Here is a 22,864-nt window from a genome sequence, read left to right on the forward strand (position 1 = left end):
TCCTGGCAAGTCTCTTTTAACTAAGTAGTTTTCTCTCTTTTTTTTTCCCCTGACTCACTTTCCCCCTCCATGTCTCTTTTCTCTCTTATTATACCTAACAGCTTGTACTTGTTTTATAGCTCAGTTGGCATGGCTTCTTCCAATTAAAAATATATTTTACACAGTAGTTGATATCTGTGTCTTTGAATGAATATCCTGGAGCATTCATTTAAAAAATTAATGACTGAATACCTTCTTGGCAAGAAGCTCTGCCCCTCCAGACAACACAAAGCTTACCTGAGGAATGGGAGCTTACAGAGGAACACATTTCCATTTTCTCAAACAAGATATTTCTTCCGTGTCTGTGAGTGTCAGAGCTCATCTGATTTATAGGTAAAAAGAAACAAATAGAGCTCATTCTTTTTTTCCCCTGAAATAATATTTTGCTTCATATTGGTGGTTTTTCTTCCAGGTCTCTTTGGGCCAACTCTTTTACTCTGTTTTAATGGTGTTTGTTTGTGCAGAATAGTAGATGTTACACCACGTCGTTTCAGATGGACAAGCTCTAAGTGGCAGTTTCAGTGCAGCTCTTCCTAGCAGCTGTCAGCTGTACCCTGCAAAGCTGCATCCATGAACACCCAGGTGTGCACAGAAGCTCCTGCCCGTGGAAGTGAACCCATTCAGGAGCACTCCTAAAAGGAGCTGCCCTCCAGATCTGTAGTATTTGTAGATCTGGGCTGACTACTGTCCTACAAAAGGCAGCAAGCTTACTTTCAGCATATTATGAAATGTGTAATCTTAATGAGGTGTAGTCCTCCTCAGTAAAGATGGTCTCAATATCCAGTGAAGTGAAGGAAGGTTGTGAGTCAGATGCTGTACAGATTTATTTCAGCCCAGCTGTGTAAGAACTGCTGTCTACAGAAAGACAGAGATCTGTTGTGATAAGTTGTTTCTTTGAAGTGCAGAGAATGTACCAGCAAGGATTTTGATTCTGGATTTTGTACTAGACTCTAATCCTACCAGCAAGAACGTGGCAGAAGGAAGTGCTGAGACCTGGGATCAGAGCTGTACACACATAGAAATCTCTGTCTTTTTCCAGCTGCCCAATGTTGGCGTAATCAAATCTGCCCTGAGAAATCTGAAGATGTGGAGCTCGTAGAGGCATCGGTCACTGATCTGAGTTGAGTTCTCAGAGGGAGTGTGTGTGTGTACCAGCTCTCACAAGGGCTTCCCTATAAGTCAGTTTGAAATCTGAATATTTCTGCCCCAGAGGCAGAAATTTCCCAGTTTCCTCAAGCTAAAAAAGATGTAAAGATCTGAGGCCAGTCGCTATTTCAAGATACGTTTGTATATTTTCATCTTAAAAGCTCACTGGATTATATAAAGAAAGGCCATTGATGCCGAGGGCAGAGCTCACACTGCTTTTCTTCAGGACAGAGCTGTGGGCTGTTGGCTGAGGACTGCAACCCATAGGGGCTCATTCCTAGGAAGGTGGCAGCTGCTTGTGGCTTTCTGTAGTCCCTAGGGCATTTTGCTTCCCCAGAATAATGCTAGGAAGCACTTTCCAGGGGTCATCAGCTGAGGACAAAAAGAAACATAGAACGTGAGCTCTCCAGCCTCACATTCCTCAGAAAAAGTGTTTAAAAAAAAAAAAAAAGAAAGAAGAAAAAGACAACAGTTGCCTGGGAAAGACATCTACAGTCCAGGGAGAGAAATTGGTGAGTTCAATGGATTTGATTCCTTATCTGTGAAATAAGCATATTGCTTTCTTCCTTGCATCTTTTTAAAGCACACTCTACCACAAAGACAGATAGATATTGTTCTTGACAGCATTTTCTCCTCCTTTAGAGTTGGCACATTTCAATAGATGGCACTAAAAATCCTGATGCTGAGCCCTGCTCAGTGACTTCCACTCCAAATATCATCACGAGTCTTCCAGTAAATTCTCTCCCTTCTGAACACCAAACAAACAGTGCAGCCAATGGGCAGCCTCCTAACGCACTCTCCTAGGCATGTCCTTTAAGGCAAACTATTCCCTCAGCAGTGCTATTTGTTTTTCATTGGCTTTTGCTGTGAAAGCCACTCTGTGAGCAATTTCTCTGGGACAAATTCTCCTGAGGGGAGGTAATCTGTGTGCCTCTGTTGAAGTCAAAGGAGATGCACTAAATTACAGCACTTCACAATCTAATTTTCTGCGGTTTTCTTGACATCACACTAGCAGACTCTATCTACAAAAGGTTTTCAACAGTGTAAGCTAAATTAAGTGCCAGCAGATCACTGAAACCTTTGCAAACTCCATCCTGCATGTTCTGCGCTTGTGTTGCTTATGGGAAACGGTTCTGAAGATCAGAGCAGGCAGCAAACCAAGTTCCTTCCTCTTCCCTCCTACTAAAAGGGAACAATTTTCCTGCTAGGTTATTTTTTTCCCCTTATTTTCTGACCCTATTGGATTTTATTCCACTTTGGCAAAATGCACACTTCTTGTTTCATTCAAACACAATTGAAAATCTAAGACCATTGCATAGGGTCAACACAGTGCCTCAGAAGTTGTTTATTTCCTAAACCTGCACAAAATGTGTCAGGTAACTTAGCTGAAAACAGAAAAAGGACTTTGTCTGGATTTTTTTTTGTTTTGTTTTGTTTTGTTTTTGTTTCTAGATATGTATTAATAAGACAAGAATTTAATTTTCTTTACTGCAAGTTACAGAGCTTTGAGTGCCTGGCCTAAAGGTGTTAATGTCTGTATGTGATTTTTTGGTCTTAGTCCACAAAAGCTCTCATTTTATGAATGTATTGGACATACGTATGAATTAGCAAGGTATTTTCTGGATGGATTTTGAATAAAAATTCACACAAGAAGAGCCAAGCTCTTGGTGGGCTGTCCCCATCCATGACTGATGAGGAAATTTAACAACATATTGACATTGTGAACTAACGTATGAAGGAATAAAAAGAACCACAGGGTCATAGCTTTACACCAGTGTAAACCCAGACTAAGTGCATCGGACTCAGTATAACTGAATTATTTGCAGACCTCCATCCAGTCACAGCAGAAACAAACAGCTGAACGTGTCTGTAGAGCCTGCCCAGGAGCACCTCCAGCCTCAATGTGCACCCTGTGCTCAGGTCTGCAGCACTGGGCAAACAGAAGGATTGGCTGTGTGAGAAATGCTGAATAAAGCCCTGAAATGTCAGTGCTGCCAGCAGATCTGAACGTTTGTACCCTCACACACAGGCGGATGTTCCACTGACTTCATTTTTGAAATCACCTTTAAGACCCACACAGAATTTCAAAATTCCATTTCCACAGTGCAGTCATCAAAGCATTGTTTTTATTTCATTTATTTCATTTATTTAGTTATTTATTTATTTATTCAGTAACAGAATGCCAGGGAAATCAAGCAAATTCTGAATACAGCAGAAAAATTGTTTTTCATTGTTCCCTCTGGTGCAGAAACTTAAAAAACAAACCAAAACCCTCAAAGGTGGAATGGTGTGATGAGAGCTACGGGAGGGAAAGAGCTTAAAAAGCCAAGCAAGGTGCCTGAGACGAAGCACACACACATCTGCATCTATGAAATAGATTAAAATGAAGCAATTGAAGTGCAGGCTTGGTTCTGCATCTGTCTGACTTCATGGGCAAAAACTTTAGTTATTTATCCATTCCAACCATTTGCATGTATACGTTTCCAAAGAGTGTATGTGCAAAGGAATGAAGGGGAAGTTACTTCACAAGATATTTACTGGATCTTCTTAAGACCCATTAAGCTCATTAGCCAGGTGAGCTGGTTTTGCTTTCAGCCAGCGAACTGGTAAGCTATAGCTGCACGTCCCAGGGCCGGCTGTGCAGGAGAGGAGTTAGCCTGTACCACAGCCAGCAGACAGATGGACAAGGACAGCAAAAGGCAGCAGCAGCAAGAGTGATCCTGCACCACTGAGCCCCATGAGCTCAGACAATGCCTGCTTCAGCCTCCCTCTCATAGAAGATGAGGTATGATGTTAATCGTAATGTGTCTTATGCAGACTGATAGTTCTGAGTGACTTTCTGTTGTATTTTCTGATGTTTCTGTGCTAGGTTGCACGCCATGAGGAGCACTGGGAGTTTGCAGATTGTGATCTCAAAACAGGATTACAACTGCACACAAAACCTGGGCTCACACCTGTAACTTGGATTTAACTTTATCACAACTGAGCTCTGAAATTCAGTAGCTGTGTTCAGAAATGGCTGTAATTAGTCAGGTGTCTACCTAATAATTCCTAATTGGTTCATGCTGCTGATTTAGCCTGTGTGTCGAGCAATGTGTGCACGCCGCTGGGAGAGGAGCACTAAGTGAGCAGTGCTCAGCCATGGGGCTGCCCTGTGCAATCTGCCCCGTGGCATCTGCGGGAGTGGGTGGGATGGAGAGTGGGTTTAGCACACACAGCTGCAGCCAGGGAGATGGAGAAGTCAGCTCCTGAACATCTGATTCAGCTTGCACCTATTCCACAATAGAGATGATGTCACTGTCTGCAATAAAAAAGACATTGGAACAAACTCTGTCGGAAAATACCACAGAATTTGAAGTCTCAGACAAACGGGGGAACTTTCAATGCTGTCCAAAGTTTCAAATTCCAATCAGAACGCGTATCTATGCCACATGTATGTTAGCTCTGGTTGGTGCACAGCTGAGAGGCCACGGAGCAGCATGAGGTGCAGATGAGATTGAAATAGCGTGGAATTATTTATACGTAGGTATTTATTTACAAAACAGTGTGGAGCAGAGTCTTGCTGTTTTCATACAGTTCTCCTTTGCAAGAGTTCTCCAGACAGGTGCTCCTGTGTGTTGGCATGAACCCTTTTATCTACAGATCCAATTTCTACAAAAGAAACAGTGTTATGATGCAAATCTTTGCTTCCTTGCTTGTTTCCTTTCCTTGTTTACAGCAAGTGGCTCTTCTCAACTTGACGTTTCATCTTTGCTGGTGTCACTGGAAGAAGAGGATATCACTGCATTTCTTTTTTAACCCTTGTCTGACCAAAGGGTTTCCTTAAAATTTGCATCTGGCTTTCTGACTTTTACAGAAGATTGTATTTATTGCTAGCTAAGGGGACTTGGTGGCTGCTCTATGGCTCCCTGAAGGCAGTGGGAGTGCTGGGGGCTGCAGCTCCAGCAGCTACAGATGGCTCTGGCAGCTCTGGGCTGCTGTGGACAGGAAGGGAATGAAGGCTGCTCACAGTGGTTGACATGGGACACTGTTGTTGCAAACCTGTTATGTGCAAAAAATACTCACTGTATTGGAGTGTATTAATCTAAACATCTTACTCCCCATTTTGTACAAACAGTGGGCACGTTGCTTTTGCTGCAGATGGTGAGGTATTGAGTTGATTCTGCTTCTGGGAGCACATTTCCATCCGTCCCTGGAGGCAGACAGGCTTCACCACGAGGTGATCTCAGTGGATCATTGCATTAGGTGAAGCAAGAAATGTGCTCCAGAAGCCGCTGGTGGCACCAAACCAATCACATCTGTAAGAATCAAGAAACATGAGGGAATGTGAAGCAAAAGGATCCCACCGTTCTTGCAATCCTTTTGGCACGTGTCAAAACAAGAAACTATTACCAGGCGGAGGTCGAATGAGACCATTCCCAGAAGCAGCCGTTTGGCAGCACCACGAGGTGACACCGGGCAGCGTGCATCTTCCAGCGGTGCCGCGGGCCGGGCTCTGAGGCTGTGTGCCCCGGCTGGGTCGGGTGCAGTGCCAAAACGAAGGGGGCTGCGACCCGTGGGACTGCTCCAGGTTGAGATGCTGCCTCCCAACCAGGCTGCAACTCTTTGCCCCCGCCTCTTTTTGGAAACAGGAGACGTTGCACTGACACGTTGCTTTCCTTTGGCTTTGCAGCTGCTGTAAAAGTTGCCTGGGAAGACGAGCGTGCCTGTCTACAGGGGGCAATTCCAGGAGGAAGGTCTCTCCTAATGGAGCCCAGCTAGGTGAGCGATGGGCAGGTTCGTTGTGACATAACTCTTCGGGGACTGTGGCAGAGAGTGAGAGAGAGAGGCAGGTACCGGACCGGGATCAGGCGGCGGAGTGAGCTCCCGCCTCTCTGCTCTCAGCATCCCGCATCTCCAGCTCAAACCAGACACACAGCCGGCAGCAGCAAGCATGGCAACGTCGAGTGGTTTTATTTCTTCGTCACCTGTCTCTCATCAATAATTCACCCGAGGGCTGCTTTTTTTCCCTTTTCTTTCTTTCTTTCTTTCTTCCTTCCTTTTTTTTTTTTTTTTTTTTTTTTTTTAATAAAAGCGTTTATTTTGTTCGGCTGCTTTTGGTGGCGCGTTTTAAAGAGCTCGCGAAAGCAGCGGAGTAAAGAAAGAAGGAAAGGCAAAAAAAAAAAGGCAAAAAAAAAAAAAAAGGCACCAAGTGGTGGCGGGAGGAGGAGGAGGAGGAGGAGGAGAAGACGGAGAGGAGGAAAAAAAAAAAAGAAAAGAAAAAAAAAGAGAGAGGCAGAGGGAAGAAGGCGGCGGAAAGAAGACTTTCAGAGCGGCGTTGCGGGGAGGTGCGCGCGGAGCGGCGGCCGCTGCTGCGGACGGGAGAGCCGCGGGTGCGCGGTGGCCGGAGCGGGGCGCGGAGCGGCCGCGGGTGCGGACCATGGGCTGGCGGCTGCTGCCCGCCGTGCTCCTGGCCCTGGCGATGGGCGGCCCCGCGGCGCGGGCACAGAACGACACGGAGCCCATCGTCCTGGAGGGCAAGTGCCTGGTGGTGTGCGATTCCAACCCGACCACCGACGCCAAGGGCTCGTCCTCCTCCCCGCTCGGCATCTCGGTGAGGGCGGCCAACTCGAAGGTCGCCTTCTCGGCCGTCAGGAGCACCAACCACGAGCCGTCCGAGATGAGCAACAAGACGCGCATCATCTACTTCGACCAGGTGAGCGGAGGCCCCGCGGGGCCGCGCTGCGCGCAACAGGTGCCCCTGCCGCACCCCCGCGTCCTCCGCTATTTCCCACCGGAGTTTGGGACGCAGTTAGGGGGAGGGGGGGTTGGGTACCGCGCGGCTCTCCATTTGCCTCCCGTCCCTGGAGATCCAGAGGGGAAAGAGGAACGATTTACAGGGAAAATTCATTTAAGTTTTCTCTAAAATCACAGTTTCGTAGCACAGCCCCTCTCTTCTCCATCGCTTCAGGGCGCGGATACCAGCACGCATTTCATGCGGGAGCTCCTGCCCTAGGGCAGGTAACTGAGGCTGACGCTCGCTTTAATCTTTATCTCCTAACATACTGAACAGTTTACAGTGTCGTGCCAGCTGGAGCCAGGCTTACTGCACAGCTTTATGCTGTTTGCATCACCCCAACTTTGTGGGCATTCCTCGTGGCTTCCCAGGGCTGTGTATGGCATAAAGGAGCCTGGAAACGTCAATTAAAAATAGAGCATAGCTGAGTGAGAAGAAATAAAAAGTAGACACTAAAGGAGATATCCATCACATGGTTGATGCACTTATTTGGTGCGTTCCTCTTGTTCCTTCACTCTGTTTAACCAGTCTCAAATTGTGACGAGTGCTTACATGCAGAAAGCAGCAGAGGCTCCCGGACACATGGTGCTCATCCACCAGGCACTCCCAGAGCCCAGTCTGACTGAGCTGTGAATGAACTGTGGTGTTTCTTTATGCTCTTACTTCCAGGAAGGTGGAGTAGACTTGGCCATTTCTTTTTATCCCAAGCTGGTGTGCCGCTCTGAGAGTCTGTGTTTTGATGTCATCTTTGAATGATGAACAAAAGTGCCTTTTCTTAATATCCTCTAAACGTGCAGAATAAAGATCGTGTAGTTGTGAGATAGTAGAAAGTAAGACAGATTTCCCCCTCAGCTTATTTATTGTAAGGCTGTACTATAGGTACAACTAAACATCCATTTTATGTGTAATACTTTGACACGAGATGATAAAACAATGAATAAAAAGACATAGATGGGAAATTTCCTGGGGTGAATGGTTTCTACAGTGGATAGTCTGCATGCTTTGCACAGTGCTGAATGCCTATGCTAATTCCCATGTACACATTTTGTTTGTAGATCCTTGTAAACGTGGGCAATTTTTTCACGTTGGAATCTGTCTTTGTATCACCGAGAAAAGGAATTTACAGTTTCAGTTTTCACGTGATTAAAGTCTACCAGAGCCAAACAATCCAGGTACGCCCATGCAATCTCTTCATTGAGTTGTTTATTCACCATAGAATCTAGATGGAACACAGGAGTGTTTAGTGCACTGTCAAGAAGGAACAGCTTAGCTCACAGCAACCCGTGGTGTACAGCTCCCAGCAGCAGAGTGAATATATTTAAACTGAACAGCTGTAATGAGGCAGGATCCTCACCTGAGATACACCGGATAGCTTTGCTGTGAGAACCCACGTGGGTGAGCATGAAGTACGAAACAGAATGAACTGAGTAGAGTAGTACGTCTCTGAATTTCACTTGGTTGCATAAATGCTATTGGAAAAGAGCTGTTTTGCTACATGAGACAGTGTGGGGACACATAGTGTTTCTGCTTGTTTGGGGACATCTCATCACCTGGCTGCCAGGTCACGGTGCCAGATGGATGCTCATGAACCCAGTCCGCTGTGGGCTGAGGCGGTGGGTTTGTTCTGCAACAACCAAAACATTATATCCCTGTAGGGAACCTTTAAACTCACTTTTCAATGCGTAAAAGATGTCTCATATTCTAAAAAAAATAGTGTGATTCTACACGTTTTGTTGGGTTTTTTTCTTCTTTTTTGTTCTTTAGCTTAATAGCAGCCGAAAATTAAATATAAGTTATTCTAATTTCCCAAACATTTCCTTGTTGAACCAAAAGCAGATTGTTCAAAGCCCATTCCTTAATCTTCACTGCATGTCGTGCAATGCCTGTGACATACGTACTGGCTTTCTAGATGTAGGATAATGTCTTGTTTCCACCTGTGAGAGCATTGCATCTACAGAAGTATCTGATGCTTTTCCCCTGACCTGTCTTGCCATTGGAGATGGTTTTCAGTGTGCAAGAGCTGAGACAAAGCTGATTTCTGCAGGGGTGCAGCCCTGGTTTTTGGGTTTCTCTTTGTGCAGACCTGGTTTTGGGCTGCCAGTACAGCTCCTGAGAAAGGTGTGAATGGCAGAGAACGCATAAAGCCATCCCCACAGCCCTGTGGCAATTCACCCTCAGCTTATGACTTCAAGTCTGTTTCATTCAGGTTGAAGATAAGGGTCTGAGATGAAATATTGACATCCTGAATTCCCCTGTAATGAGCTTGTAAGCTATTTAGTGAGCTCTGACTTGATTCCTTTCACTCCCTTAAATAACAAGTGTTGATATGGCCTGGAATGACCAGATGTCAGCCCTCGTTATTGGGTTTAAATTATGTGCTGCCAGGAAAGATGTCAGGGCTTCGGTTCTGGAAGTCCAGGGCAGACCTTGGTGTTTCACATGCCAGGTACTCAAACCTGGGAGCTGGGGTGTGTAACAGAGAACACCATGGCCTGCCACGTGACCCACATCTTTCATCAGCGAGGTTTTTCAGAAGTGATGGGTGGGTTTGGTTGGCTCAATTTTGGCACAGTTCACATGAGACCATCTGAGGCAAAGCTGTGATGTGCCTCCTGCTGTCACCAAATGAGCTGTGAGGTGCCCTGCAGGGAAACTGTCCCCCTACAGAACAAAGAAAGCCAAACCAAGCCAGGAGCAAACTCCTGGTGTCCTTTTGTGCCTGTGTGATAGTATCAGGAAGGATTGAAAGCTCTGCCATGGGGCAAACCAGCTTGAGTGCCAGCCATGTGCAGCCTTAAACACTGCTAACTCTTCCTCCTATGTAAGTGATAATGCTGTGCCTCTGAAACATCTGTTAGTGCCATTAAGTATCATTAAACTGAAATTGGTTCCCTGGGGACACCTGATTAAGTGGATTTCCCGGATAAGTGAATCCCAAATCAGGGCCAGATTCTGCTTAACTGGCTTTTGCTGTGACTCCTGTTAAAACTGGTGGAAGTGTGTGCAAGGCCAGAACACTCCATATGAACAGGCATTTCATATTCATACCTTTGTGACTGCATTGTAGCTGTTTAAAAAGAAGAAAATGAACAGTTTGTCTCTGGGGAAATGGAGGTGTGTGGACCTGCCCACGTCCCAGCCCTTCCTGTCATCATTTACCCAGAACCTGTGTGATGTGTTTGGAGCAGGGGCTGTGCTGACTTCAGAAGTGTTCTGTGGAAGAATGGGTTCACTACTGAAACACATAAAGCTGAAGGTCTGTTCTAGACTTTAAAATGCAGCCATTGATAGGAGGGATGTATGCTTTCCTCTCAGTGGAGTGTAATCCCTCATTATACAACTAAGGTACTTCTGAAATCTCATTAGGTGCCTATAAAGTCTCATGAAAATGTCTTTGCTATATGTGACTGAATGACTAGTGATGTGAGTGAAGTGGAGCAAAACTGTGCTCACAGATCCATGTCACCATAGAGTGGGCACAGACAGGGCTGCCAGGCCAATAATTAACAACTCATGCAACCAGTACCTCGTTATCCTTCATGCTGAGCCCGAGCCATTGCAGGCGGGGGGATGGCATTCCACTGATTGCATTCAGCTGCAGATCAAGGCCAGGAAACAAAAGGGCTTGTCCACAGCCTACCAGTGGCACTGTAGTTAACATTCAGTGATTTTTGTTGATGTTTTCCTGTTAATTAGAGCTTTTCAGTGCTTTTTCTCGTGCAGGTTAATTTGATGCTCAATGGGAAGCCAGTCATCTCTGCTTTTGCTGGGGACAAGGATGTCACACGTGAAGCTGCCACTAATGGAGTCCTGCTCTATCTAGACAAGGAGGATAAGGTTTATCTGAAGTTGGAGAAAGGTAATCTGGTCGGTGGATGGCAGTATTCTACGTTTTCTGGCTTTCTGGTCTTTCCCCTGTAAAGTCAATTTTCCTGTGACGTTCATCCAGTTGTGGAGTTGTCATTGCCTTTGTCACATGAAGATCATTCTGTCATCGTGGGATTGATGTTTCCTTATTGGTTTTTCATGGGTGAATATGGATTCTCTTTATGGATTTTTGGCCCCATCTGAACTACACAGAAGTTTCACAGAATTTTGTGTGTTTAAATACAGTATATTTGGACTGAGACTAAAGCAGACGATAAATACCTATGCTTAATGTTACAGTCTAAATCCGCCTGCAAGATTTATTCAGATTTTATTTATTGGACTTATGGATTCATGAGAGAAGTGGATTTCCTTTATGATGAAAGGATGGGCAACGAGGTCTATAATTTAGCAGAGTTTGAGTTCAGACTTCGATCAAGAGTTAGTGTGTTGCTGCCAAAGAACTGTATATTGATATATTGGTGTTTCTGTCACTGGGACTTAGCTAACATGAGTTACTCCATTGTCTTGAGAAAGGTAATTATTTATGTTAAGTGACTGACTTCATTCCTCCTCTGTGTACTGTGTGGGATGGTTCACCCATATATCTATGCTGTCACCAGTCACAATTGCACCTTGCCCGCAGAAAGCTGAGTGCATGGCTGGGTTTTAGTGGGATGTGCAAACTATTCCTCTTCTCCACACTTCCCAAAAACAAGAGCAGTTGATAACCATTAAGAAAAATACTCACTGGAATTAGAGGCGGCCATCCAGGTGCAATTTTCAGAGCAGCTTTGTCCTTCAGGGCATCTCACACTTACTCTTCAATTTTAATTAATGTGATTGATAGCAATTGAAAACTTGAGGGATTCCTTCCTTAGACACAGAAGTTTATTAGTTGGAAATTTGTCCCCCTGTTTGTAATAATGCCTATTCTTCAAACCTTCTGTTGTGTTAAAGGTATCATCTGGCTTTGCCTTAACTCCACAACTGTATATAGTTTTAGATCATATGTTCAACAAATATGAAATCCAAATAGCAAGTACCTAACTTGGTGCAATCTCTTTTTGGTTTTTTGTACAGGTCATACGAACGTCATAAATTCATTAATTATGTCTCTGTTACATAATAAAGATTAATATATGTTAGCTGAATTTTTGACCTTTGGCTTTTGGAAGTCACTTCATGCTATTTTTTTAATTGGGTATAATAATTATATGCACAGTATGAGCTTTTTGGATTCACAGGAAGTGCCCTGGGAGGCAGGTGAGCTGACCTAGTTCAGTCTGGTGGAATTCTAGGGGTAATCAGAGTGAACTAGAAATAACCTATGCACTTTATTTGAAAGCAATTAAGCAGAAATCCTGGCTTTGAGGAGGTTAATGCTAAGAATCACACTGATTCCAAAGGATTTGGGTTGAGACCTATGCTATAGGTTTTGCCATCAGTGTTAAACTTCGGTGCAGTTAAACTGAGTATCAACTGAAAATCATTTTCATAGGAGCTGCTAATGAAACCTCCCTTCCTCTTGCCCAAAAATATATGCGGAGTTCAGTTTGTGCCTTGCAGGTCATGAAGGATACGGCTCTAAATTAAAACATTCTGAATGTGAGAACATCCCAAAATCAGGGACCTTCTTCACAACACAAGCACTGGTGCAGATTGCTGTTTTAGGTGTTCTGTTCCCCATTTCTTCAGTTGTTATCAAAGTGCTGTCTGCCCTATTGCTCTAACTGCTCTAAATGGTTATTTCAGGGATGCGAAGTCTGCTCATGGCTGGTGGTTGATGCTGCCAATACAAATATAGGGAATTGTGTCCAAATTCCTAATATATATTTACTCCAACATGCAGTGTTTTTTTGGATTTCAGAAGGAATGGAAACATTCCTATAGGATAAGTCAGTTGAGGAAAAGGTTGTTTGATAGGGACTGTATAGGTTCTGCACAGTGCACTGCAGTTTGGGTGGAAGTGGAAGGACCTGGAGAGCAGGCAAATGATTTACTGCTCTAAGAAATATAGTAAAAATGTCCATTATGAAGGATCAGAGTGTATCACTGCTATGGAAAATAAGCATGTATATGTATGCATAAAAAATAGCAGTGATTGCAGCACATAACATGCATGTTATTATGAACAGTTTGTCTTCCATCGGAGTTAATTTCAGAGGGGAACAGCAGTACATCTGTATGAAGTCAGTGCAATCTGAAAGCTCACTCCATTGATACCTATGTAACGTAACTGAGATGTAGTCCCTGCACAGATGGAAGAAGAATGGTATTAAAAGTGTTAGTGTACTCCTTGGAATGATCCATTTATCCAACTCCTTCAGTGTGTAAACTTATGATCCTTGAAAGCTGCCTTCAGTGTTCAGCAATAATGCTCAGCTCTTAATATGCTGTTGATTTTCCCCTTGGCAAAATGCTTCTGGGTCATTAATGGTCATTTAAACTTGAACCAAAGACTGGGAAATCATTCAATCAGGAGATGTATTTTGATAGAAATGCTCTAAATTTTCCTCCTCTGCCTCTAAAGTGGCAATGCCTGCCTGGTTTTGCTGGTGGTGAAGGGAAGAAGCACGGAGCAGTTGCTGGGAGCAGCAGGGTGGGATGCCCAGGGTTGCATCTCTCAGTGAACGGTCTCAGAAGGAGCAGCATTGGCTGTGTGACCACAGCTGGAGCTGCCTTGCAGAGCTGGAGCTTGTTCCCATTCTCTGGTCCCACATCACTGTTGTATCAATGGGAGTTTCTCCTAGAAGAGCTGCTTGGAGGAGGACACCTCGTGCAGAAAGGGCCAGGCTTTAGATCTGCTGGCTTTCTTCTCTCTGTCTCCATTCCTTTCACCTCTGTCTTCCTGTGTCTGTGCTGCAACGTCAGCTCTGTGGCTGGAACAGAAAAACATGAGCACATGTGAAAGCCTCTGGCCAAGTGAGGAGCATATATTCTTATCTCCTTAAAATGAGATCTCTATTTTCAAATCTATATATTTAATTTATATTTGTTCTGTATTTGATTTGAGATAGGGAGGCCCAGGGACTGTAGCTGGGCTCAGACTGCTGCTTGTCCCATTCATTCTGCTGAGGTGTTTTGGAATTAAGAGCATATTGCTGTATCTTAACTTACATGTTATTTAGATCTCTGTTACAGCATTCATCCTCCTAGAAAAAACAGTTTTTAAGTGCCCTAAAACCCAACATTAGCAATCAACTCTATTTCTTATTTATTTATTTATTTATTTATTTATTTATTTATTTATTTATTTATTTATTTTTGATCTTAGCTTTTTGCTAGCCCCCAGGAGGGCAGGTCTGCGGTACATGCAGTACTTCCACAAGCTGAATTTAGGATAGAGAAGATAAACGCAAGAAGCAGTGTGTCACAATCACAAGAAGAAAGCTGAGCCATTAATAGGAAATATGAGCTAAGGCAGAGAAGCAGACATATTTTTCTCCTCTTTTTATAAAGGTTTGTGAGTTGGTAATATGCTTTACCTTAGCAATTCATTACAGCTACCTGTCATATTCCAAGAGCTCTTTATAATATTAGAACTCTTTGTCTTCGAAAGGCAGCATTAACCAGATGACACAATGTGTGTGAATGAAGATCCCCAATGACAGACTGCAGTGGTTGGCACATGCCACAACATCATATTTTTTGTGCTATTGTTGTCTGGATGGAAATGGCTCCTTTGAGGAAAGACATTGTCTTAGATGCTGAGCTGAAGTTATTTATATGTTGTTGTTTGGAAAAGGAGGGAGGAACCTTTCTTAACCAAGAGCACTAAGGGGAATGTGTGCAAAGAAAATCAGTCTCCATCGTTTCCCTAATTTTTTAGAAGGTTATTCCCCCCAACCCACCCCCTTTTTTTTCTCCTTATGTCTTCTGGTTCTGCTCAGCTGCAAAAAAATCCATGGAATTGGAAATGATCTAAGAGTAGTTCATTCCTGAAGGGGAATTTGGTCTGGTTTTGTTTTTATTTCCTGTGATGTTTGATGGAAAAAATAAGAGGGGCAGAAATGACAAAGCTGATTTCCATGCAACCTGAGTTAACCCCATCACGTTCTTGAGCTGTTGTCCAGTTTGGTCGATTTCCTGACCACGTTCTGCTTATATGTGCGATACTTTTCTACCATGCATGGTACCGACCTGTCCTGTTGAGGCCACCATCTTGTAACCTGATGGCCTTTATCCTGCTGGAGGAATCTAGATGTAGAAGCATAGAGCAAAGCACTGCAGATTGGCCAATAAAAGAGCTTTATTTCTGTACCGACATGTATGGCTGAATTTACTGCTACCCCTGGGGCAAACGGAGCAGAGGGCAAGTGTGGGTATGAACAGTGTACCTACTAAGAAATGAGCTGAGTTCCTGCTGGCATGACAAAACTGTACTCTAATGGCAGGAGGGAAGTCTGTGCTGGGCCAGTGTCGAGGCCCTCTGTGCGTGGACATGCTCCTAAGCCTTTGAGTTTTACTCTGTTTAAACGTCTTATTTTCTCTAATCCCCATTTGTTTTGCAAGTTAAACTCTATTTACAGTGAGCATATTCTCAAACAAAGGCAGCCTTTATTAATGTTGTCTGATAGTAAAGTTAAGGAAGAGGTTTTCTGAGTAAATAGGCTGAATTTCTTAAGTTGAAGGCATGCAATTATGCCTTGATTTTTAGTTTGCTTTGCTACGGATCTGTGCTCTGCAGATTTATAGCTAAAAAGGCAGAAGATAACCTGATGTACATGTTTAAAGAAACTGCATTGCTCATTTCTTTAGGAGAAACAGACTGGTTTGTTTCTAGAAAGCAAAACTGTGATCCAAATAATGAAAAGACCTGAAGAATGACTATGTAAAACACGGGAATGTTAAGGTGGCTGAAGCTGTAGATGAGAATTCTACAGTGCCATTGTGCATTTTGTTTTTTCTGGCCCATTTAGTTGAGTTCCTGCAGAAAGAATAGAAGTTTCTGGAGAAGACCATCTATCTTAGCTGTCTTGAATTCAATACAGGTTGAGTCAGATAGTCTAGGTTTAGTCTATTGCAAGCAGTGACTCACTGGGTGTGATTCAGCTGTCATGTACATTTTGTACGGGGATTATTTAACTGCATGAGTATAGAAGATACTTTTCTTTAGGTCTCTTAGGTGGCTGAGGGCATATAACTTTGATTGAATGAGAATGTTAGAAACTGAGAAAAAGCTGAGTTTAAAATTCTGGCTTGCAGAATGTAATCCAAGCCACCAGTTTGTGTAAGGAAGTTGTATTGAATTTAATGCACATACATTTGGTGGAAAAAGCTGTGAGGTTTTTGTATCTGTCAATATCAGTCTTGGCTAAGACATAGAATTGGGTTGAACAGGCTTTCCAGCAAAGGTGCAGTGCAAGATAACATTTTTGAGCATTTCTAAGCTCTGATGATTTGTCAGAGTCACCATTATGTGAGAACTTTGCTGAGTATATACTGTAAGGATTTTAAGATGAGAGACCTGCTCAGCAGAGCTGGACAAAATGAGTGAGTACCTTCCATGGAGGAAAATTAAGTGGTTCCCAATTTCGTTTTCCTTTAGATATTTGCAAACTTGAAAAAGAAGCAAGCAAAAAGCCTTTGCAGAGAGGTCTCTGCCTATTGAGACATGATGATACTGCATCAGCTTAGAGCCATCCAACTGGTGTTCTGTTTTCCTTTCAGTTTGTCCTCTAGACCTCAGTGTTGGTTATTTGGTGGTAGATAACATCTTTGGGGCAGCAGTACCTGTCCAGGTCAGCACGGTGTTCCCCTCACCTGTTCAGGCACTGTGTAACTGGAGGATTGTGCTGAAGGTGAGAAATTTGCCTGCCTTGCCCCATTATCAGTGCCTGTCAATAGAAACGTCCTCATCTCATACATTCCCAGTGGCGATAGAAATCTACTGTAAATGAATGAGTAACCATTTAGGTGCTGCAGGGCTGTCTGTGAGCTCAATCTCTTTGCCTATACTCAAAATACAAATGTAAAGTGTTCAAAAGGCATCATTAGATTTTTTTTTCCTTTTTTTTTTTTTTTCTTCTGGAAGCCTCAGCTAAGGGATTCAGTTTTCATGCTGCCCCTTAGGGTCCCCACAAAGTAAAAGTCAGCATCATTTTCTAGCTGCAGTTGATACCGTTTATTGCTAATTCTTTAAACCCCTCTTTAAAAGAAAACAAGTCTGCAACCTGCACTGCACCCACAGGAATAATCTTTATTTTCCTCAGTTTGGTAATTCAATTGTGACTTGTAAACTTGTGCAGTTGTAGCAAAAAAAAGGATACAGTCAACTCCAATCTGTCTTGAGGAAAGTAAAAAGTGCTTACCACTACCAGTGTAGTAAATCCTGGCTGCTTTATTAAATAAATGTAGAATTTCACTCAGAAGCCATAAGGAAGAAGACTTTTAGAACATCTGAACAATTTAGCATGTTTTAAAGCTGAATAAAGACTGATTTAATTTTAGGATGAGATTTAAACTGATGCCATCCCAAATCCAACTTAAATTAACTTGAGAAGAGTAGGCATTATTTATGTCTTCTGAGCTGTGAAAAGCGAACCAATCTACCGGATAAATTCTTGAGTTACCATAATCTTTTCAGTACTACAAAAGTAAAGACTCTAAGAAAGATCCCTCGACTATTTAGAATTGTAAGTCAGATCTTAAACAGTCCTCTGTACATAATCATTACGTGTGTAAGCAGGCCAAGATCCAGCAGACAACTAAGCAGATATAGCACTGAAAGCTGAAGCCATCTCCCTGAGTTTAATCCACCTGCTTCCATCCCTAAGGTTATGCACCTCTGTAACCCTTTGTTGCATCACCAGAAGAGACCTTGCAGTGGTAGGCACTAGTTTAAAAAGGAATATTGAGTAAGAAACTAACAGAATGTCTCTTGCTGTGCTAGGCTAAGGACAGTGCTCAAAGAGGAAATCTCAGGTCTGTCTCACGGTGCAGAAATTTTCTCCGTGACCATAAGCGTTTTAAGATGAGGATGCTTGCTCTTCAAATGTTGAATAATGTGTTCAGAGGCAATGCAACATGTCCAACACCAACAGTACTAAGTCTTCTGTTTTGATACGGCCAATTTACTCCAGATAGTGAAGCATTACAGAGTGAGGTGTTAAGAGAGTTCTAGATTGCAGTCTTGCGTTTTGGATTTCGATGGATGAGGAAACTGAATTCAGTGCACGGAATCCTAATTGACCCATATGGTTTTAGTGAAAGTCATATCTAAACCTGAAATGGAAGCACTTCTACAGAAGATGTGGGGGAAAAAATAATATGTATTTCATACTGGGACTTCAGCTTGATTCATTCTCATTCCAGTTCCTGCAGGTTTACAACTCAGCAGAGCTCTCGGGTGGTTTGCCTCGAAGTTTGTGGACTTGTCAGCAACTTAAGGCACTGCTATGGATACCCATTTACACCATCCCATGTGAACCAGCTTGTTAAAGCTCTGTTTAGGGTTAAGATAAACTTACATTGGTGTATGTGAATTTCAGAGGAATGTCAGGGAAGTTTATCTGTCTGCTACTAGAGCACGTTTCTCCTGAGCAACTGCATTCAACAGCTGTAGTGCACTCAAATTTGTATACTTTGTCTTTGCTTTATTCTCCTTTTGTCCACGATAGCCTTTCAATCCCTTTAAATACAAACCATTTGCAAATCCAGAGGCTGATTTAGAAGTCTTGGTCTGTCAGTTGGGCCACTCTGCTTGTTTCTGCTTTCCATTTGACATGGCTAAAATCTTCTTACTTGCTTTCATGTGTCTGTGGCTAAAGCCTTTCATTTGCTGGGTCTGCAGTTTCTCAGGAACTGAGTGAGGTATTTTCTTTTGACTTTGCATTTGAAACCTGCATGGACTCAGACAGCTCCTAACCAGGAGCAGAGCTGTATTTTCTTTCCCCAGCCCTAGATTTGAAGGCATTTCAGCATCACATATAAGATCTTTTCTTAATGAGAAGGACTGCAGAGCCTATCCAACAGAAGTCCCATTAACAGGCTTGAAAACAAGGAGGCAGGGAACTTGACCTGCTACTTCGGCATCTCTGTGTAGGAGGATTGGCACTTTCTGTCATTACATGGTGCTAATGAAGGAAGCTTCTGTCTCATCCTTTCTGGATACTTCAGGCATTCAGCATGTGGCCAGGGTTGAGTGAAGCATACATTCTAGGAGCTCAGTTGTTACTTCTTTGTTCTCCAGGCCAAAGTGCAGTAAGAAAATTAGTCCTGATGGTTAACAAAGGTTTTACAGAGCCACTGAGGAGCTCTACATCCCTGCTACATCCTCCTGTCTGTTAAGGTTTTCAGAATGCCTCGTGTGTGCTCCGGTAGCATGGTCCCTGTGAAAACTCCACAGGATCTCTTTGTGTCACGGAGGTACAAACTGGGCCAGCACTGAGTCCGACCATGCAGCTGCCTCAGAACAATTAATTGCTTTATAATGCAGAAGGAAATTTTGTTAATCTAGCTACATTACAAAAGTGGGCTTTGCTGTGGTTTCTCTGCAAATTACAAAACCCTAGCTGGGATTCTACTGTCTTTTTAAATTTCAAGTTAATAGCTTTTCTGACAAATATGAAAGGAATATATTTATGACCTTATCAGCTCTTACGTACCTCAGCCTGGGGATGTGTCAGCACTTTTAGCCAAGTGTTGGCTTTTGTTGTATTTTCTTCCTTATTCCACATGTAATGAAAAATGTGAAGAATATAATGAAAAATTTAATCCTGATGTTTAAACGATGACATTCTCTTGGTAGAGTTGATGCCTAGCAAAGATCTGCAGGTCCATACACTCTACTGGAAGCCCTACTTTTGAGCAATGCGATTCATTATATTTGAACATCCTGGAAGGTTATTGCTTCAGATAAAGCTTTCAGTACAGCTTCTTTACTGTGATTTCTCAAAGAAAAACAATGTAAAATGAAATATCTCAGAGCTGGGCTGTTGCTTTTTATAATGAAGTGTGTTACATTAGAAAAGATCCTCCTTAAACAGATTTACTAGAAACCACTTTGCACACAAAGTCTTATGTCACGATGTAATAATTTACTTCATTCTGTGCCTTTTAATATACCACTGTACATTTACATAGGAGACCTTATTAGACAATTCAACTGCTGCTATCAGCTACTGTGAGACTGATAAAAAGAGAAATTCAGTGCTGGGGTGGAAATTCAGCAGCAGTGGCACTGCGGAATTGCCTTCCACTCTAAGAGATGTTGGTGTAAGGGGGATGGGGCCAGGCACAGCAGGGGGATAAGTGGGACAGAGCCTGAGGGCCACGCCTGCGAGAGCTGCTCGGTGCTGGGGATTTGGTTGTGCTCGGGGTTGGGACTGTGTGAGTGATGCTGCATGCATCTTCTGGATAGGAGTAAAAGCCATTCAACGAACTGCTGGCTGTAAGGAGATGCGTGCGTGAGAAACAAGCAGGGATGTAAGGAGACTTTTCAAATCGGTGTCATATGTTTCCTTGATGGAACATGCAATTCTCTGCTTCTTATACTGTGCGTTGTAGTTGTTGCGCCTAGTTATGAGAAATTCAAACTCATTTTTATCAGTTGCATTTAAAAATTGTTTTTCCAGCAGCTAGATTTAGCAATGGTGTCCTATGGAATAGCTTTTATTGTATTTAATCAATGATATCAATTTCCCTTTAAATATAAAGATTGCACAGTTCAGCAGTGGATGAAAAAACAGTACTTTGAAGATGAAGTGAGTGCTTGGTTTGCTGAGCTCTCAGTAAATCACCCTTTGTTTAGCAGTTTTGTCAGGCATAACTCTTCGGGAGTTAATGGCTTTTGGTACTTAATGATGAGAGTTTTGTGATACATCGAAACAAAACTCTTAGCATTTTTCTAGGCCCCAGGATGCATTCTAGGTTATTTTGTCTAATTAACTTTAGTTAGCTAATTAAAAGCTATGATGATAGGGAATTCCTGGTCTCCTTTTGATGTGCTTCTCCTTGAGTATAAGAAGTGTCAGACAGAGGAGACCACGTACCCTGAGTAACTCATTTCCCTCCATAAGAAATTGAAAGGAGTGAAGCATTTAATTGAAATGATTAGTCTGGAATCCAGCTGAAAGATAAAGGCCTATTTCATTCTGGACTGAGACTTCTAAGAAACCTTTAATGGAAAAATGTCAGAATGGATTTTTAGCACCAAAGAGAATTGCAGGAAGCAGAAAGTGGAGCGTTTGACCATCTGCAGCATAGAATGTTGGAGTTTGATCTTTTTGTCCTTCTTGCATAGAAAGGCCGACATCTTTTCAGGAGAGCTGCTTTCTGTTGCTGCTCTTCATGGTTTCTGTGTGCTGCTTTAAGTTCAGCTCAGAAATCTGGAAGGTTGGTGAGCCTTAAAATCATTTGTATTTGCTAAATGTCATTAATGTTTTTGTACACCCTTTACATCTAATAGTGAGAGCTTGCTATGAAGGGTGAAACACAGCTATGTGTCATATCCAAAAATATATGGAGTACTTTCACAGTCACTCTACATAGTCAGCATAAGAAAATGAAAGTATAGGGAACCAAGAGACCCCTGACATAATCTCTGGACTGAAGTCAGCTCCTGGATTGAGGGCTGAGTTCACTGGGGAGGCAGAGACTCAAAGTCCTTCCTCTGGTCCTATGTAAAGGAGTGAAATTAATAAAGGGGGAATTGGGAGGAAATTGGAGCAAGAATTGAACTAGAAAATAGATTATACTGCTAAATGTCATGAACATCTAATGTAAAACTAACAAAAAAACAAAGTACCACCACCCAAAACACAACCAAGGAACCAAAATATATGTTTCTGATAGATACTAATTAATTATTACAGCAACATGACTGTCCAGATATTTTTGCAGGACTTAAGACAGGACAAGCACAAAGATGTGCTTGCATCTTTGGGTTGTGGGGCCCTCAGAGTCATCTTTCCAACAAACATCATCAAACACTACTTGCATTGCCTCCATAGCTTGACACATTTGATATCCTCTAATTCAGTAACAGCCAATTCACGTAGTTTTGAAATCTGAATTATGTTAAGAAAATTGTAAAATGAACATGGTGACATCCCAGTTCTCTGGATGATGTCCTACTGCTGCTTGAGTGCCACTGAAGCCAAGGAGAAAGAAAGGGCATACAAATGCCTCAAAGGCTTTTTGACAGCTGCAGTCTTTGAATATGAGCAAATTTTATTTCTTTATTTGGTGCCACAATTAGTGAAAAATCAGTGTCTGCAGCTGCATTTAATACTGTAAATTATTAGGTAATTAACCCTAATGCACCCTGTTCAGAATCTCTAGCTTTCAAATAGAGCTGAGAGCATCTTTCAAATGCAACATTACATATGTCTGCATCACTGCTTAATTACAAATAAAACAAGCCTCTAATGAAAAGTAAGGGATTTAGATGGTGCTAATGGAGAGTGGAGGAAGAAGAGGGGGAAAAAATAAGAGAGAATGTAATCACCTTTCATCAGAGCAGAATGACAAAGATCCATATATCACAAGGATGCAAATAAAAGAACATCCAGATAAAGGATCCTTTGCTTGCACGCTGATTCGTTTTATTATGTTTATTATCTTTCACAAGGGATTGCATTTGTTCTCCTTCACAAGCAGCAGTGTTTTATGTTTAATAAAACAGGGATAATAAATAATTAACCAGCTTATCTATAAATAAAACTGAAATTTTTGAAATTCCCTAATAACCAAATCCATTTCTGGGGTTGGGGCAGAGGTTGGCCCTTGCAGTGTCAGGGACTGCAAGCTTGAAGCTGATACTTCCATCATATACTCACAGCAGCAGCAATGTGACTGGGGTGGGCAGAGGATCCAGCCTCCTCCCCTCCCCCAGCAGTACAAAGGAATGGGGACTGCTTATTTTCCCACTGTAAGAGTGCTGATGGGAGGGGGAAAGAAGAGAACACACATCTAGTAACATATTGCTGGCCATATGGCTGCTTCAAGAGAGCAAACACAGATCATTCTCGTGTTGCTTGAAAGGGAAGGAGGAAAAGAGGAAGGAAGAAGAGGTTGGATGCCACAGATGAG

General features: G+C 42.7%; 1 protein-coding gene across 1 annotated transcript; it reads left to right on the plus strand.

Moving 5' to 3' along the window:
* Nucleotides 1–6,434: 6,434 nt before the first annotated feature.
* CBLN4 (cerebellin 4 precursor) lies at nucleotides 6,435–11,033 on the plus strand. Its single transcript, XM_065754137.1, has 3 exons — nucleotides 6,435–6,880; nucleotides 8,017–8,133; nucleotides 10,685–11,033. Exons 1-3 carry the CDS (start codon nucleotides 6,605–6,607, stop codon nucleotides 10,880–10,882), a joined length of 591 nt encoding a protein of 196 aa, XP_065610209.1. The 5' UTR covers nucleotides 6,435–6,604; the 3' UTR covers nucleotides 10,883–11,033.
* Nucleotides 11,034–22,864: the final 11,831 nt, after the last annotated feature.

The sequence above is a fragment of the Cyrtonyx montezumae genome, unplaced genomic scaffold, assembly GCF_038088225.1.
Source record: "Cyrtonyx montezumae isolate F1298 unplaced genomic scaffold, pur_monq_1.0 scaffold_9, whole genome shotgun sequence".
Lineage (NCBI taxonomy): Eukaryota > Metazoa > Chordata > Aves > Galliformes > Odontophoridae > Cyrtonyx > Cyrtonyx montezumae.